Here is an 18,289-nt window from a genome sequence, read left to right on the forward strand (position 1 = left end):
TCGTCACAAAAATCCCTGAAATCATTATAAATCTTCATAGCAGTGTTTGCTACATTGTCCCCCCCAAAAAAATCCATATTGGAAGTTGACTGGGCTGATGTATACAGATTCTGATAAAATTGGGAAACATGCTGAGAGATTTCTTTTGGATTTTTATTTGGAGTAATTGATCATTAATTTACATCTCAAGTCATTATATTATTTCTCTCTCTTGACACAAGCAATTTCTTTCCCCATCGTTTCTATTTGCTTATTTGAGCTGTTCTTGCCATAATATGGACCTGGTCTTTTACCAAATAGGTCCATCTTCTGTATAACACACCTACCTTGTCACAACACAACTGATTGGCTCAAACGCATTAAGAAGGAAAGAAATTCCACAAATTAACTTTTAACAAGGCACACCTGTTAATTTAAATGCATTCCAGATGACTACCTCATGAAGCTGGTTGAGAGAATGCCAAGTGTGCAACGCTGTCATCAAGGCAAAGGGTAGCTACTTTGAAGAATCCCAAATATAAAATATATTTTGATTGTTTAACACTTTTTTGGTTACTACATGATTCCATGTGTTATTTCATAGTTTTGTTGTAAAGAAAAAGCCTTGAATGTGTAGGTGTGTCCAAACTTCGTTTTTGTTGCAACTGCAGCCTAAAATGAACAACTTTGTGAGAACTTTGTAAAATTGTTCCTCAGCTAGAGATTTTACAACCTCTCATGCCGCCATCTTGAGCGACCCCTCATCCACAGCCTTAGTTAGAACTAAATGTATCGACACAACAAAACGGTCATTTCTGTGAGGAGATTTTACATTGTGTGTGCCACTGCATAGATACAGTTTCAGTGTTTTAGACCCACCCCCAATGGCTGCATAAAGGTACTACACAACTACCATTTTGTACCACAGTGGTGATCACCACCACACCTGAATATTTCATAGCTCTGAATATCAGAAAAACTTCTAATGACTAACAAGGCTAATTTAGGGATAATCTCCCTCCTCCCTACCCATCCCTCCATCCCCTACTTCCCTTCCACCTACCTTCTCTGGTTCCTTGCCCTCGCAGTTGACGCTGACGGTGCTGCTATTGGCCCGTAGCCAGTTGAACTCCTTGAGCATGTGCAGGGCTTTGGGTCCGTATTCATAGGGCAGGTAGAAGAGCTCAGCTAGCAGGGTCAGGTCCTCCAGAGAGAGAGGCTCTGCCGTGTACAATGCCTTCTCATTGGGACCAGGCACAAAGACATCCTGAAAGACAAATAAAAGTAATTGTTTAAACATAAGTCACTTAATTGCAAATCACTTTGGAAAATCTGAGTCACGGACACACACACGTACGTCACACACACCAGAACTGGGTTCAAACACTCTTGAAGATATATTCCCGACATAAAGACATTTGAAAGTAAGTATTTGTATATTTCTTGTTTGAAAATAAAAGTAGTTGAATATTGGAATGCATTTGGAAATACACTTGGAAAGTATTGGCATGTATTTTAAAATACACTTGTCTGTGTATTTGAGTATTTTAAAATACAAATATTTAAATACTCCCATGCATTTGAACCCAGGTCTGGTATTTGAAATAATGTATTTGAAAATAGTTTCAAATACTAAGCTATTTGTAGGAATTGTTTTGAAAATACTTTCAAATACTTTCAATAGAAGTAGTTGATTAGGGCCATATTATTTGAAAATACACAGAACATAAGTATTTAAATAACAAATAGTAAAACATGTATTTGAACCCAGTTCCGACACACACACAAACGACTTACCTGTTTGAGCTGTTCGTCTGTCTGCATGGGGGCCATGTCAATGTCCTCCTCTGGAGACTTGGACTCAGGAACCAGGACTTCCCTGTCTGTGTCCATGGGCTTCAGATCCTCTGCCATCTGGTCTATAAGGACCAGGCTGCTCTTGGTCTCAGTTGCAGCCTCTGCTACAGGGTCTGACTCTGGGTCCGTCTCATCTGGTTTCTCCACAACCATCTCCATGGGCTCTTCGTCAGACTCCTTCTTCTCAACATCCACCTGAACAACATTAGAAACACTTAGAAAACGTTTAGGAAACAAGTTATTGCCTCACCATCTTGGTGAGCCCATGTAGAATTGTGTGTTTATTCTTGATCAGTTGCAATGAAATATTTTGTTTTGTTGTACTGTATGTAGACTGTGAGACTTGACACAACAGAGACAAACCAGGGAAACCAACTTAAAACCATTGGATGTGCACTGCATACTGTATGTTCTACCCTATCTAATATAAAAATGATCTAAGTTAAATCAGTAACTACCTCCTCCACCTCTTGTTGTTGTTGCAGTCTCTTGGCCATGGGGTGGTTGTTGGGGTCGGGGGCGCCTGTGGGGGTCATGATGGGCTGTTGGAACACTGTAGTGACTGTAGTAGCAGAGCAGAGGGAGGAGGCACCTGGTGATGACACGTCAATAGCTGAACTCTTAGCTCCGCTGTGGGGTACCTGGCGACCTGGAGAGGAGACAACAGAGACATTGTCAACATGCTATACAAGAGGCTTTTATAACAAATATCAACATACTCAACAAAAATAGAATGGCTAGCTTTAATGCATGAGTGAAATAAGTGTTTGAAATCCAGTGCTGAATTTTTAGAGACATTTAACATTGTTCCAAATGATACAGTATGAAGTAAGGAAACACACACACATTATTTAAGTTATTTAAGTGACAATGCCCGAGAAGCAGGTGTTCGGAGGATATATTGGCACGGGTGTTTAGGCCCAAGACGAAGTCGAGGGCTGGCAAACCGTTCCAATATATAATCCAAACACTGGCTTCGAGGGCATTATCACTTTTATACAACGGGTTACCAAAATATTCGAAATAATGATTGACATTTTTTCATTAAAAACATTATTTTGATGCATTTATTCATACTATTTCATCCTTCCACAAGATATAGTCCCGACACAAATCTAGGGTTGCTACCCAATCCAGCTGGTCGTTTGTTCTATTGGCTCTGTTGACAGAGATGCGACCCAGTCGTTCAGTCTTTTTGTTCTGTATCTATGGACGCGACCCAATCGTTCGTTCTAAAATGTTCCATTGCCATACTGGCTGGCAATGTTCTTATCCCTTCCTTGCTAGCTAGCCAACTACAAAGCAACAATCTATCCGCAATATTAAAGCTGGTCCATCCCCTAAAAAAAATATATATATATATATATATATAAAAAAATATATATATGGATATATATATATAGAAAAAAGCTAGCCAACTACAGCTAACTTACAGTCATGTCAAACAGTGCAGACAGAATAACAAAAGTAGCTGCATTTGCATTTGTTTAAGCTGTTTTCTAGTGACATTTATTTGGATACATCCTGAACAATAAGATAATGAGGCACGATTTCACCTGGCATAGAAAATGGACTCTCACGTCAGGACACTGTTACTCAGAGGAGCTAGTAAACAACACAGCTAACACAATATCTTTAAACTGAAGCAGGAAAGACTGCAAACTAGCAGTCTAAATTATGCCAGCTGATTCATGATTTCGACTGGCTGAGAAACGCTGCCTTCCTCTGTCTAGACACGTTCATTACTATGGGACAGTTGGAGATCGAATTTGAATATTGAAATAATGTTGCAAATGTCAGAGATAGACAGCAAGGTTTATACAAATCTCTGCTGTTAAAAATAAAATGTTAGTCTGAAAGAAATGTGAGATAATGTCTAGATGCTTTTTATAGGAGATACAGTTTATAAAGTGCCTGACTGGGCTGATGAGACAGTGGATCGCGCAGTCAGAGGGAACTGGGTAAATACGCATTTTAACGTCATAGATTTAGCCGGTGGTAACTTGTGGCCGGCTGGAATGTGCTTTTAACCAATCAGCATTCAGGATTAGACCCACCCGTTGTATAAATGAGAGATGATAGGTAGGTGACGGTTCTTACTGTTGTACTGGTGAGGCACTACAAACTCCCCCAGCCACTCTGTGAGGGCCAGTTTCAGGGCCAGTTGAGGGCTGTACAACATGTCTGTCTCTAACTCCTCATCACTGCCCTCATTCTCCAGCTTGATCTGGATAGACACAGTACTGTCCTCTCCATCCGCTAAGAGGAGGGAGGAGGATGGAGGAAGGAGAGAGAGGGGGGAAGGGAGGGAGGGAGAGAAGGGAGATAAATAAGATTAAGATTACTTTATTGGTAAATTTCACACAAAATCCAACTGAAATTTGAGTTCTGCTTTTAACCCAACCCCTCAAAAGACACATACAGGTTTTGGAGAGGTGCGGGGGCTGCCACACTGATAACCAAACAGATCACCATTACCAGGTGTAATGTATGTACAAGCCTGTTTGAATACTGTGAAAGTGCCTCCTTCCCTTCCTCTATTGGAGTAATCAATAACGTGATTGGATTTAATTGAAAGCCATGTAATCTGAATAGACACAATGCTGTCCTCTTTCGAGGATAGATCTAATATTTTGTGTCATTAAAAACCAAACAGACACGAGACTTTGGCAGCCATTTCGTGTACCTTGTGTGACGGTGAGTGACCCTACTCTACAAATACCAAAACATTCACTGGTTCTCCAAATAGACACGTGTCTCCAACACGATACCCTGAGGAATTCACACATGAATTAACAAGCAGAACCACTGCTAAAGACCCTAAGCCTTTAAGACAGGGATGACTACAAGGGTTACAGTCCTGTCCTACTGCTCTTGGTTTCTATGTTGAACTTCATTAATCAATTATTGTCATTAATTGGCAATAACACTCTCAGATTCAGGACAACAATGAAAACCAACACACACAGCAGTCGTGAGGACCAAAGCTGTACATCCCTGCTTTAAGAAATTTGTATTTTTAGCTCAATCTGGCACATTGCAGAACATAATGTCCCTGACGAATAAACCTAATAAAGTAAGTGAATAAATAAATAATTAAATAAATGAAGTCCATCCCGGTCAGACGTACCCATGACGATGATATTATGTGTAATTTCATAGTACCCGAAACCGAATGTGCCAGAAATCAAGTCAGACTTACTCATGGCGACATCCTTGCGCACTCCGTTCATGTTGGACTTGTACCAAGTGGCCAGGGTGTGGATGGCCACGAAGTTGGACTCGAACTCACAGTTGGGGTTGGTGAGAACCCCCTTGAGGCGGGGGATGAGCTCTGTGGAGCGCCCCTTGTACGGCCCCAGGAACAGACGCTTCTGGTCGTAGTCGTTGGCATGGATATTGTCCCAGATTACCGGAGCTCTCTTCAGGATCTTAGAGACCTCCTCTATGGACTCCACTGTAATGTCTTTGGATACCACCTTAGGACCTAGAAACATAATGTCACATAGATGTAGGAGTCATGCAAGTTCTAAAGTATATTAAAAAATGTGTTACAAGGTCCGTTACTGTGTTTTTATCTTATAATGGTACGGTTAATTCCATCTAATGAGTGCCAAAACATGTGGGATATGAACTAGTTTGGATCTACTGTACCTGTCCACAGCACTTCAATACCAGGCAGCAGCTTCTCTCCCACTGTGTGCAGGTAGGGAGACTGGGCCACATTGGGGTAGCAGAACGTTCCACAGTACTCTGGTTTAGGGAGACAATGAAAAACATACATGAAATCTATATCTTCCTTCAACTTTGAATCCAGACCAAATTTCAGTAACAACATACATGTGGGATATGAACTAGTTTGGATCTACTGTACCTGTCCACAGCACTTCAATGTGTGTGTGTTACCTGTGGGGCAGAAGAGGAAGGTCTCAGGCTCTCCCAGGTACTGAAAGATCTCGTTGGTGATGGACACCTGGGCATGGGCGAAGGAGCTGAACACTTCCTTGTCGGCGGGGCACATGTTGTGGTCGATGTCGTCAAACAGTAAGGCAAATGACTTGCAGCCAAAGTGAGTCACCTAAGGGAGAGAATGAATAATGATATGTTATGTTAAGACTCCGGCAAACGAGCGAGTGCAGACCGTCAAGGATGTAGAGGCTATGTATTCCATCAAGGATGTAGATAAGACTATAGGCCTACATTCTTAACTGTGGTGAAAGATTATCGTTATTAGCAAGATAGTACTCCTCTAACCCAATCCTAAAATCTCTATAAACTCATAAGGAGTTATTTTAGTGCGTCGTCTGAAAGGAGGAGATGCATTTAAAAAAATCATTTTTAACAGTTGGTCCAGTTGGTTACCTGGTCCAGTTTCCTCTTGAGTGTGGACACTTCTTTCTGGTTAGAGAAGGTGATGTCTAGGCCTGGGGAGATGGCATAGATGAACTCGGTCCCATACTCCTTTGCAGCACTGATCAGGGTCATCAGTTGTTCTATAAGAGAGAGAAGCATTAGTTACAGATACTATTTCACATCAGCGTGACACCCACTCACACACACTCAGTATTGATGTGAAATATGTGAGGCATGGTTTGTTTATGACATCGCTGTATTGTAACTAATATTTCAAATATGTCCTGAAATGCTGAAGGGGTGCTCAGACATAGGAATGTAAAACAAATGCTATGAGTAGGTTCAAGGCGGCAACTTAATTCCCTTCGAAAATGTTTCATGCTGACGCGTTTCAGAGCAAGCTTCTTTATCAAAGCAGAGCACTATCGCAAGAAGCACAAGCAGCAACACCTGTGCACTTTCGTTTGTTTATTACATATTTGTCTGTATATGTGACAGGAATCAGTTCAACCCATGACCATGATGAGACAACCTTACCTGCTTCTTCTACTGAGTACATCTCTCTCCAGAACATCCTGTGTTTGTAGTCATCTTTAGGCGCGTAGAGGTATGTGTTCAAGCCCCATTTCTGCTGTCTAGGGAACAACACATATTGTGATTAACACAGGCTTTGTGTGACATGGTTTGTTTATCACAGAACATATTGACTAAATTGATTTAAGCCATTTCTAATTTGATGATATTGAAAACTTCAGTACATTCACTGATCCCATTATGATAGAGCACTATTCAACACCATATGCCAGCCTGCTGTACATAACTATTAAATTACCTCCTGAACAGCTCTTTCCTTTGTTCCATTGTCCATGGCCGGCCGTAGAAGCCTGTTGCAAACAAAAGAAGAAAAATTGTCATTTAAGCCCTTGTTCTACTTACCCAGAGGCTTATGGATGCTATTTGAATCTCTCAGCGTGCAGTATGAAGGAAGTTAGCTGACGTTTTGCAAGCCAATGCTAACTAGCGAGAGCAATGACTGGATAAAAACGGTATCCACGAGTTCATCCGACTCTGGGTAAGTAGAAAATTGAAAGAATCTTAAATGACAGAATCTCACAGTATCCCTTTAACACACACATCAAACATTCCAGGCCTGCAGACATCCATCCCTATCTATTCCCCTGGCTGTGTACATTCAGCTGCCATGTGTGTGCCCTGAAGACTGTATGGGTGTTGCATCAGGCTCCTCCTTGATCAGTGTTTTCCACACATACTGTAGCAAGAGGCTGTTGTTTAACAGTGTTTTTTGTAGCACATGTGATGGTAGAGTTTGTGAAACAAATACCCACTGGATTGACGAAAATAATAATATAATTCTGCCAGGTCATATCAATGGGCTACTTTGTACAGTTGTGGCCAAAAGTTGAGAATGCAACAAATATTAATTTTCACAAAGTCTGCTGCCTCAGTTTGTATGATGGCAATTTGCATATACTCCAGAATGTTATGAAGAGTGATCAGATGAATTACAATTAACTGCAAAGTCAAGAGGGACTTTGCCATGCAAATGAACTGAATCCCCAAAAAACATTTCCACTGCATTTCAGCCCTGCCACAAAAGGACCAGCTGACATCATGTCAGTGATTCTCTCGTTAACACGGGTGTGAGTGTTGACGAGGACAAGGCTGGAGATCACTCTGTCATGCTGATTGAGTTCGAATAACAGACTGGAAGCTTCAAAAGGAGGGTGGTGCTTGGAATCATTGTACTTCCTCTGTAAACCATGGTTACCTGCAAGGAAACACGTGCCGTCATCATTGCTTTGCACAAAAAGGGCTTCACAGGCAAGGATATTGCTGCCATTAAGATTGCACCTAAATCAAACATTTATCGGATCATCAAGAACTTCAAGGAGAGCGGTTCAATTGTTGTGAAGGCGGCTTCAGGGCGCCCAAGAAAGTCCAGCAAGCGCCAGGACCGTCTCCTAAAGTTGATTCAGCTGCGGGATCGGGGCACCACCAGTACAGAGCTTGCTCAGGAATGGCAGCAGGCAGGTGTGAGTGCATCTGCACGCACAGTGAGGCGAAGACTTTTGGAGGATGGCCTGGTGTCAAGAAGGGCAGCAAAGAAGCCACTTCTCTCCAGGAAAAACATCAGGGACAGACTGATATTCTGCAAAAGGTACAGGGATTGGACTGCTGAGGACTGGGGTAAAGTCATTTTCTCTGATGAATCCCCTTTTCGATTGTTTGGGGCATCCGGAAAAAAGCTTGTCCGGAGAAGACAAGGTGAGCGGTGCCATCAGTCCTGTGTCATGCCAAAAGTAAAGCATCCTGAGACCGTTCATGTGTGGGGTTGCTTCTCAGTGGGCTCACTCACAATTTTGCCTAAGAACACAGTCATGAATAAAGAATGGTAGCAACACATCCTCCGAGAGGAACTTCTCCCAACCATCCAGGAACAGTTTGGTGACGAACAATGCCTTTTCCCAGCACGATGGAGCACCTTGCCATCAGGCAAAAGTGATAACTAAGTGGCTCGGGGAACAGAACATCGATATTTTGGGTCCATGGCCAGGAAACTCCCCAGACCTTAATCCCATTGAGAACTTGTGGTCAATCCTCAAGAGGCAGGTGGACAAACAAAAACCCACAAATTCTGACAAACTCAAAGCATTGATTATGCAAGAATGGACTGCCATCAGTCAGGATGTGGCCCAGAAGTTAATTGACAGCATGCCAGGGCGGATTGCAGAGGTCTTGAATAGAGGTCGACCGATTATGATTTTTCAACGCCGATACCGATAATTGGAGGACCAAAAAGCAGATACATTAAAAAAATCGGCCGATTTAATTGGTATTTGTAATAATGACAATTACAACAATACTGAATGAACACTTATTTTAACTTAATATAATACATCAATAAAATCAATTTAGCCTCAAATAAATAATGAAAAATGTTCAATTTGGTTTAAATAATGCAAAAACAAAGTGTTGGAGAAGAAAGTAAAAGTGCAATATGTGCCATGTAAGAAAGCTAACGTTTAAGTTCCTTGCTCAGAACATGAGAACATATGAAAGCTGGTGGTTCCTTTTAACATGAGTATTCAATATTCCCAGGTAAGAAGTTTTAGGTTGTAGTTATTATAGGACTATTTCTCTCTATACCATTTGTATTTCATTAACCTTTGACTATTGGATGTTCTTATAGGCACTTTAGTATTGCCAGTGTAACCGTATAGCTTCCGTCCTTCTCCTCGCTCCTCCCTGGGCTCGAACCAGGAACACAATGACAACAGCCACCCTCGAAGCATCGTTACCCATGCAGAGCAAGGGGAGTAACTACTCCAAGTCTCTGAGCGAGTGATGTTTGAAACACTATTAACACGCACCCCGCTAACTAGCTAGCCATTTCACATCGGTTACACGAGCCTAATCTCGGGAGTTGATAGGCTTGAAGTCATAAACAGCGCAATGCTTGACGCACAACGAAAAACACGAAAGTGCTGTTTGAATGAATGCTTACGAGCCTGCTGGTGCCTACTATCGCTCAGTCAGACTGCTCTATCAAATCATAGACTTAATTATAACATAATAACACACAGAAATACGAGCCTTAGGTCATTAATATGGTCGAATCCGGAAACTATCATCTCGAAAACAAGACGTTTATTCTTTCAGTGAAATACGGAACCGTTCCGTATTTTATCTAAGGGGTGGCATCCATAAGTCTAAATATTTCTGTTACATTGCACAACCTTCAATGTTGTGTCATAATTACGTACAATTCTGGCAAATTAGGCGGCCCAAACTGTTGCATATACACTGACTCTGCGTGCAATGAACGCAAGAGAAGTGACACAATTTCCCCTGGTTAATATCGCCTGCTAACCTGGATTTCTTTTAGCTAAATATGCAGGTTTAAAAATATATACTTCTGTGTATTGATTTTAAGAAAGGCATTGATGTTCATGATTAGGTACACATTGGAGCAACGATACGCACCGCATCGATTATATGCAACTCAGGACACGCTAGATAAACTAGTAATATCATCAACCATGTGTAGTTAACTACTGATTATGATTGATTGTTTTTTTATAAGATAAGTTTAATGCTAGCTAGCAACTTACCTTGGCTTACTGCATTCGCGTAACAGGCAGTCTCCTCTCGGAGTGCAATGAGAGGCAGGTGGTTAGAGTGTTGGACTAGTTAACTGTAAGGTTGCAAGATTGAATCCCCCGAGCTGACAAGGTGAAAATCTGTCGTTCTGCCCCTGAACAAGGCAGTTAACCCACCGTTCCTAGGCCGTCATTGAAAATAAGAATGTGTTCTTAACTGACTTGCCTAGTTAAATAAAGATTAAATAAATAAGATTAATAAAACAAATCGGTGTCCAAAAATACCGATTTCCGATTGTTATGAAAACTTGAAATCGGCCCTAATTAATCGGCCATTCCGATTAATCGGTCGACCTCTAGTCTTGAAAAAGAAGGGTCAACACTGCAAATATTGACTGCATCAACTTCTTGTAATTGTCAATAAAAGCATTTGACACGTATGAAATGCTTGTAATTATACTTCAGTATTCCATAGTAACATCTGACAAAAATATCTAAAGATACTGAAGCAGCAAACTTTGTGAAAATGTATATTTGCGTCATTCTCAAAACTTTTGGCCACGACTGTAGCCTCCAACAGTGGCCCAGGTTTTTGGCATAGATGGTAAAGCTCTCATTTCTGGACTGCAACATTTTAAGATTGTGCCCTCCACGGCACTTGATATACATGGATTGGTAGGTTACACTATACTTAGATACTTCAAATACTACCTAAGACACTTTGGCTATTTACCTCCATACTCAATAAATGGTGAAACAGTATGTGTGATGTGTTTTGTCTGTATGTATATGCATGAAATGTACATTATGGAAAACATGTCTCACACTCAGTCGTAGTTAGTAGAATAATGAATTTATTGACAAGATCTTAGCACTCAACTTTTAGAAGGTTAGTAGGAAATGTAATCATTTAAACCACCTAAATATACTCCCATTCAATGAACATTTAGTATTTGAAAGTCAAACATTCATTTCCCAACTGCTTTTTCTATAATCCTACAGGCTCTTCCTCATTTTCCATACCTTAAATTCCAATGCATCCAACATTATGCATGCTCACCATGGTATAGGGCAGCTGCTGTTTGAGAACTCATCTGTTTTAGAAATCAAACTCTGGTAACTTAACAACTCAACATTGTACAAATGTTTTTAGAGAATATTGTATTTTAAGGTATGCTATATGTACTGGCTAATATGCAACGGTCATTTTTAAATCTCCATTCTAGCATACATGACACACCTTTATATCTACAGGCTTTTATTTGGGCTTCCATTCAAAGTATATGATTGAATTTCTTTAAGCCTGCAGTTAGTTACTTGAAATTAGATAATCATGCCAAAACATGATTCAACAATTGAATTCACTGACAAAGAGATAACTCATGAAACACAAATTGACATTTACAGTAGAAGGCTAGTCTAACATTGGCTAGCTTTCAATAAATTGGCTAAATGGTCAACGTAGTTACCTCTTCATATGAACAAGACAATTCATATTGTACGCTGCATATTTCAAATGCACTCAAACATATATTTCTTATTTCAGTCTGGAAGCTAGCTACCTATATCTTTTCCTCTTCATCAGACAGTAGCTAGCGTATTCACAAGAGGCTGTGTTTACATCGTAGATAGAAGCAGGCCATTGGCTACCTTCATCACAAGGGGTATGTACAGGAGATCTGGTTGGTTTAGTTTAGTAGGCAGTGTTGAAATATACTATTTATGAAAAAATTTGCAATAATTGAAGGTGCCAACAATATTTTTTACTGTCATTACAAAGAAAAACAGAGGCGGATAAACCAAAAAAAAAACATCTAATGATGCACTTTGCTGTTCACTCCAATTTGCATACCGCCCCAACAGATCCACAGACGATGGCATCTCTATTGCACTACACACTGCCCTTTCCCACCTGGACAAAAGGAACACCTATGTGAGAATGCTATTCATTGACTACAGCTCAGCATTCAACACCATAGTGCCCTTAAAGCTCATCAATAAGCTACGGATCTTGGGACTAAACACCTACTTCTGCAAATGGATCCTGGACTTCCCGCCCCCAGGTGGTAAGGGTAAGTAACAACACATCCGCCACACTGATCCTCAACACGGGGTTCCCTCAGGGGTGCGTGCTCAGCCCCCTCCTGTACTCCCTGTTCACCCACGACTGCACGGCCAGGCACGACTCCAACACCATCATTACATTTGCCGATGACACAACAGTGGTAGGCCTGATCACCGACAACAACGAGACAGCCTATAGGGAGGTCAGAGACCTGGCCGTGTGGTGCCAGGACAACAACCTCTCCCTCAACGTGATCAGACAAAGGAGATGATTGTGGACTACAGGAAAAAGAGGACCAAGCACGCCCCCATTCTCATTGACGGGGCTACAGTGGAGAAGGTTGAGAGCTGTCCACATCACCAACAAACTAATATGGGCCTCCCGGGTGGCGCAGTGGTCTAGGGCACTGCATCGCAGTGCTAACTGCGCCACCAGAGTCTCTGGGTTCGCGCCCAGGCTCTGTCGCAGCCGGCCGCGACCGGGAGGTCCGTGGGGCGACGCACAATTGGGCTAGCGTCGTCCGGGTTAGGGTGGGTTTGGCCGGTAGGGATATCCTTGTCTCATCGCGCTCCAGCGACTCCTGTGGCGGGCCGGGCGCAGTGCGTGCTAACCAAGGGGGCCAGGTGCACGGTGTTTCCTCCGACACATTGGTGCGGCTGGCTTCCGGGTTGGAGGCGCGCTGTGTTAAAGAAGCAGTGCGGCTTGGTTGGGTTGTGCTTCGGAGGACGCATGGCTTTCGACCTTCGTCTCTCCCGAGCCCGTACGGGAGTTGTAGCGATGAGACAAGATAGTAATTACTAGCGATTGGATACCACGAAAATTGGGGAGAAAAGGGGAGAAAATTTATTAAAAAAAAAAAAAAAAAAACTAATATGGTCCAAGCACACCAAGACAGTCGTGAAGCAGGCACGACAAAACCTATTCCCCCTCAAGAGACTGAAAAGACTTGGCATGGGTCATCAGATCCTCAAAAGGTTCTACAGCTGCACCATCGAGAGCATCCTCCTGACTGGTTGCATCACTGCCTGGTATGGCAACTGCTCAACCTCCAGCCGCAAGACTCTACAGAGGGTAGTGCGAACGGCCCAGTACATCACTGGGGCCAAGCTTCCTGCCATTCAGGACCTCTAAACCAGGCGGTGTAACAGCTTCTGTCCCCAAGCCATAAGACTCCTGAACATCTAGTTCACCCAGACTATTTGCCTTGCCCCCCCACCACCTCCACTCTGTTGTCATCTATGCATGGTCACTTTGATAACTCTACCTACATGTACATACTACCTTAACTGGCCGGTGCCCCCGCACATTGACTCTGAACCGGCAACCCCCGTATATATTGTTATTTTTTGCTGCTGCTCTTTAATTACTTGTTACTTATCTCTTAACCATATATTTTTTAAACTGCACTGTTGGTTAGGGGCTCGTAAGTAAGCATTTCACAGTAAGGTCTACACCTGTTGTATTCGGCGCATGTGACTAATACAATTTGATTTGATTCAACGAGTGGTCTGAGGCAGGCGTTAGATTACGAACTTTTCAAATACAAAGTTAATGGCTTTGGGAAACAGCTCGAAGATTTAAAGATGCACTATGCAGGAAACGCTGAGCAATTTCCAGGTTTCTAAAATTCTAATAGTTCACCTAATTTCAGTTTATGTGACAAAACAAGCAGTGTAGAGAATCATTGTACATTCTATAGAGCTGTAAAATGTATTTTCCATAACCAAAATTATTGTATTTTCAGCTGTTTGAAGCTGGTGTACAAAACTTAAGATCGAAACTTAGTAAAGGGAAGCTAAGAAATAGCTCACATAGAACAGAGAGAACAATTAGAACAGATCAAATCAAATTTTATTTGTCACATGCGCCAAATACAACAGGTGTAGACCTTACAGTAAAATGCATACTTAAAAGCCCTTAACCAACAATAACGTTTTAAGAAAATACCTAAAAAAAAGTAAGAGATAAGAAAACAAATAATTAAAGAGCAGCAGGCTAGAGTTAAATCTAGACTTGGTTTCCTCTATTGTAATCGCTCCTCTTTCACCCTAGCTGCCAAACTAACCCTGATTCAGATGACCATCCTACCCATGCTAAATTACGGAGACATCATTTATAGATTGGCAGGTAAGGGTGCTCTCGAGCGGCTAGATGTTCTTTACCATTCGGCCATCAGATTTGCCACTAATGCTCCTTATAGGACACATCACTGCACTCTATACTCCTCTGTAAACTGGTCATCTCTGTATAACCGTCGCAAGACCCACTGGTTTATGCTTATATATATAAAACCTTCTAAGGCCTCACTCCCCCCTATCTGAGATAACTACTGCAGCGCTCATCCTCCACATACAACACCCGTTCTGCCAGTCACATTCTGTTAAATGTCCCCAAAGCACACACATCCATGGGTCGCTACTCTAGTCAGATCGCTGCAGCTAGCGACTGGAACGAGCTGCAACAAACACTCAAACTGGACAGTTTTATCTCAATCTCTTCATTCAAAGACTCAATCATGGACACTCTTACTGACAGTTGTGGCTGCTTTGTGTGATGTATTGTCGTCTCTACCTTCTTGACCTTTGTGCTGTTGACTGTGCCCAATAATGTTTGTACCATGTTTTGTGCTGCTACCATGTGTTGCAGCCTTGCTATGTTGTGGTCTTAGGTCTCTCTTTATGTAGTGTTGTGATGTGTGTTTTATATTGTATTTCTTATTTTAAAAAACATATCCAGGGCCCCCGTCCCCGCAGGAGGCCTTTTGGTAGGCCGTCATTGTAAATAAGAATTTCTTCTTAACTGACTTGCCTAGTTAAATAAAAAAAAATATTTAAAAAAAAATCTGTAAATAACAACAGCGGGGCTATATACAGGGGGTACATTTAACATTACATTTAAGTCATTTAGCAGACGCTCTTATCCAGAGCGACTTACAAATTGGAAAGTTCATACATATTCATCCTGGTCCCCCCGTGGGAATTGAACCCTGGGTACCGGTACAGAGTCAATGTGCGGGGGCACCGGTGTCGAGGCAATTGAGGTAATATGTACATGTAGGTAGAATTATTAAAGTGACTCAGATCTACAGCTTCTTAGGAGAAGAGTGCAATTGCGGCTTGCAATTCGTGGCGTTCCTGCATGTGGGTATTCCTGCATCTGCAGGACACACTCTATGCTTCTCTATCGGTACATTTTGAAGCTAGGACAGGCGGGAGGTGGGAGCGCTCCAGTACAGTAGGTGGCGTTAATGCACAATCACGTTGTATGCCAGCCGCTGATAAACCACCCAGAAGAAGGGGTGGGAGGGACAACGGCAACTAGGTAGCCATACACCGGTAGACCGTGTCCTTCATCCTGGTGTCACCCCAGCCTCCCACCTGCTGTGCTAGCAGGAGGGAGGAGACCGGTAGACAGTGTCCTTTCACCCCCGCCTGTCAGGCAGTGTTTTCCCACTGTTCTGTTAACGACAGTGAGTGCAGGTGTTCGGTAGGCGGGAGCGAAGAACACTCTCTACCGGTTTCGCTCCCACTAGCTAGCAAGGAGGACTCCGGGTGGCGAAAAAAATTCTGATAATACATTCAATGGGATGCTCGAGGGGGGGTGTTCATGAATCCCATTGCATGTGAAATACCCACATGCAGGAACGCCCCGAATTGCAGGCTGCAGTTGCACACAAGATCTCTGCTTATAGACTTGCTTTCAATGAGAATGACAGATCTATAACTCACATTTCTATGTGAATTTGGTCAGATGGCCCAAGCAGTTACATATTGCAGCTTTAAGATGCTCATACGAAGTTTCTAATGATAGCCTTATGATGCTTTTGGGAAAGCAGACCGTGATCGATTTTAAAATAATGACATCCCATAATTCCTCCGAATGGGTCATCGACCTTGAGCAGTTGTTAATAGTACAATGGAGTGTTAATAAGTGTCCTGCATAATCACAATTGTTCTCTAATTATTCTGGTATTCTTTCTGCATTTGACTAGTATGCTAATCTTGTATGCATCAAAATCATAACATGAAAATCACTAACTATACCAAATCAATTAGATTTTTGTTCAATATATGTTCTACTCACCCTCCACGACTCCACTGATGAATTTCCTGCGGCTCGATAGTTCCACCCCGATGCTTCTCGGTTCTTCCACTGAGCCAGGGGCTTCTGAACCAGCCTCAGACGGCCCCGAGCTTGGGCTCGCCTCAACCTCCACTTGAGACGTCCCCACCACCGCCTTACCTTTCTGAACCATTTCTATAGACTGTCTGTTCTCGTAGCTAGCAACAGACAGGGTTTGGGGGAAAAAACGTGCTTGGACGAGGGGAGTCTGACCCGAAACTCCGACAATAGGAGGTTAGCAGGCCACCCGGACGACTTGAAAGGAGAGGGGAAATGAACCGTGTAACGTTAGTTTACTGACAATCCCCGGCGTTGTTCACAGGCCGCAGTGTGAAAAAATATTGCTCGACTTGTCTGTCCAAATTAGATTCTTGCAAACTATTTTCTAGTTAAACGAAACGACAGCTACTAGCTTCAGTTAGGTGCCAATCTGTAAAAAATAAAGAAAAAGTCTAGCTAATGTAACGTTGCTGACTATCGTCGTGTACCGCTGTGCTAAAATACTTCATTCAGAATAATATTCGTTGACATATTCGTGCGCTAAAATAATACAATTACGAGTAATCAATGAACGTTATGATTTTTCCCCCGTTGAATATATATTCGTCTTCTAGATTTTCCCTGGTTTTCGCAGCTTCTTCCTGTTTACACCGATTGCGCATGCTCAGAAGACTGGATCAAACCAGTCACAACCGGACTTTTGTGACAAAACACAATTCCATAACCAAGATAGTGGACATCTTCTTCTTTGGGTTGACGGTTCGCATCCAACTTTTGGGTACGTACACCGCCACCTACTGTACTGGAGTGTGAGGCCAGTCACGGCCTACCTACATTAACGTCCAGTAATACAAAATTGTGGAAAAGGAAAATGACCCTGCCAACTATTAGCCAACACACAAAAGTGAAAAACACCACCCCATTCTACTATTTACCCCTATCTAATCCTACTCCAAGCCAACGGTCTGGGAGGACAAAACACTACCACTCAACACCCCCTGCAAATATTCTGCAGTAAAATCTCTCCATCCCGACTACTTCAATGCAGCTGCCGCCAACCTCACCCTGTACCCATCTTTCTCTACCACTCTCTTCACTGCTTCAGGATACAACACTTTCTGTTCTACTCTAACCCTGGCAACCGCAACCTGCTTTTCTCTCACCCGACACCTCCGCACTCCAGTCCCATAGGCATTGGAGTCACCAGACCCGGGCTTTCAGGGCTTTAGCCCTGACTGATTTTTGTCTCAGCCCCGACTCTTTTGGTCTGCTGGCATGGTGTAAAACAAACTAGGCTACACTGCAATGAACACTACAATCATGTGCCCTGGCCTGCCCTACCCTTTTAGTGCTGCCTAAAACTATAGTGTCTGTGTACGATGGCACTTTAGGAGGAGGAGTCAAAGTGGTTTTCCAAAGTCATTTTTGATTTGTCCTAAGAAATTATATGTTGGGCAAAGTTGAGAACCATTTTTTTAAATTATCATGCTATTACTATAGCACTTGTTGTTAGCGCATGAAGATGTTATTCAGAGTTATTGAACTCACAAGTAAGCCATATTCGAGTAACTTACATTTCAACATGTTGACTCAAAAGCTGCACTGACAGATAACGTTAAGCTAACTAACTATAGGATTTAGGTCAGGGCTTTGTGATGGTCACTCCAATACCTTGACTTTGTTGTCCTTAAGCCATTTTGCCACAACTTTGGAACTATGCTTGGGGTCATTGACCATTTGGAAGATCCATTTGCAACCAAGCTTTAACTTCCTGACTGATGTCTTGAGGTGT

The 18,289-nt window shown here is 42.4% G+C and overlaps 1 protein-coding gene across 1 annotated transcript in view; it reads right to left on the reverse strand.

Moving 5' to 3' along the window:
• The window catches only part of oga (O-GlcNAcase), a 38,092-nt gene extending 20,944 nt beyond the window's left edge, over nucleotides 1-17,148 (reverse strand). The window contains exons 1-11 of the mRNA XM_038991686.1: nucleotides 16,459-17,148; nucleotides 7,022-7,073; nucleotides 6,727-6,824; nucleotides 6,199-6,329; nucleotides 5,743-5,914; nucleotides 5,491-5,589; nucleotides 5,039-5,323; nucleotides 3,937-4,095; nucleotides 2,295-2,485; nucleotides 1,777-2,031; nucleotides 1,043-1,246 (exon numbers count right to left, since the gene is read on the reverse strand). Coding sequence (XP_038847614.1) covers nucleotides 1,043-1,246; nucleotides 1,777-2,031; nucleotides 2,295-2,485; nucleotides 3,937-4,095; nucleotides 5,039-5,323; nucleotides 5,491-5,589; nucleotides 5,743-5,914; nucleotides 6,199-6,329; nucleotides 6,727-6,824; nucleotides 7,022-7,073; nucleotides 16,459-16,630 — 1,818 coding nt within the window. The 5' untranslated portion in view covers nucleotides 16,631-17,148. The remainder of the gene's footprint in view (nucleotides 1-1,042; nucleotides 1,247-1,776; nucleotides 2,032-2,294; nucleotides 2,486-3,936; nucleotides 4,096-5,038; nucleotides 5,324-5,490; nucleotides 5,590-5,742; nucleotides 5,915-6,198; nucleotides 6,330-6,726; nucleotides 6,825-7,021; nucleotides 7,074-16,458) is intronic.
• Nucleotides 17,149-18,289: the final 1,141 nt, after the last annotated feature.

Source organism: Salvelinus namaycush, chromosome 4 (assembly GCF_016432855.1).
Source record: "Salvelinus namaycush isolate Seneca chromosome 4, SaNama_1.0, whole genome shotgun sequence".
NCBI lineage: Eukaryota > Metazoa > Chordata > Actinopteri > Salmoniformes > Salmonidae > Salvelinus > Salvelinus namaycush.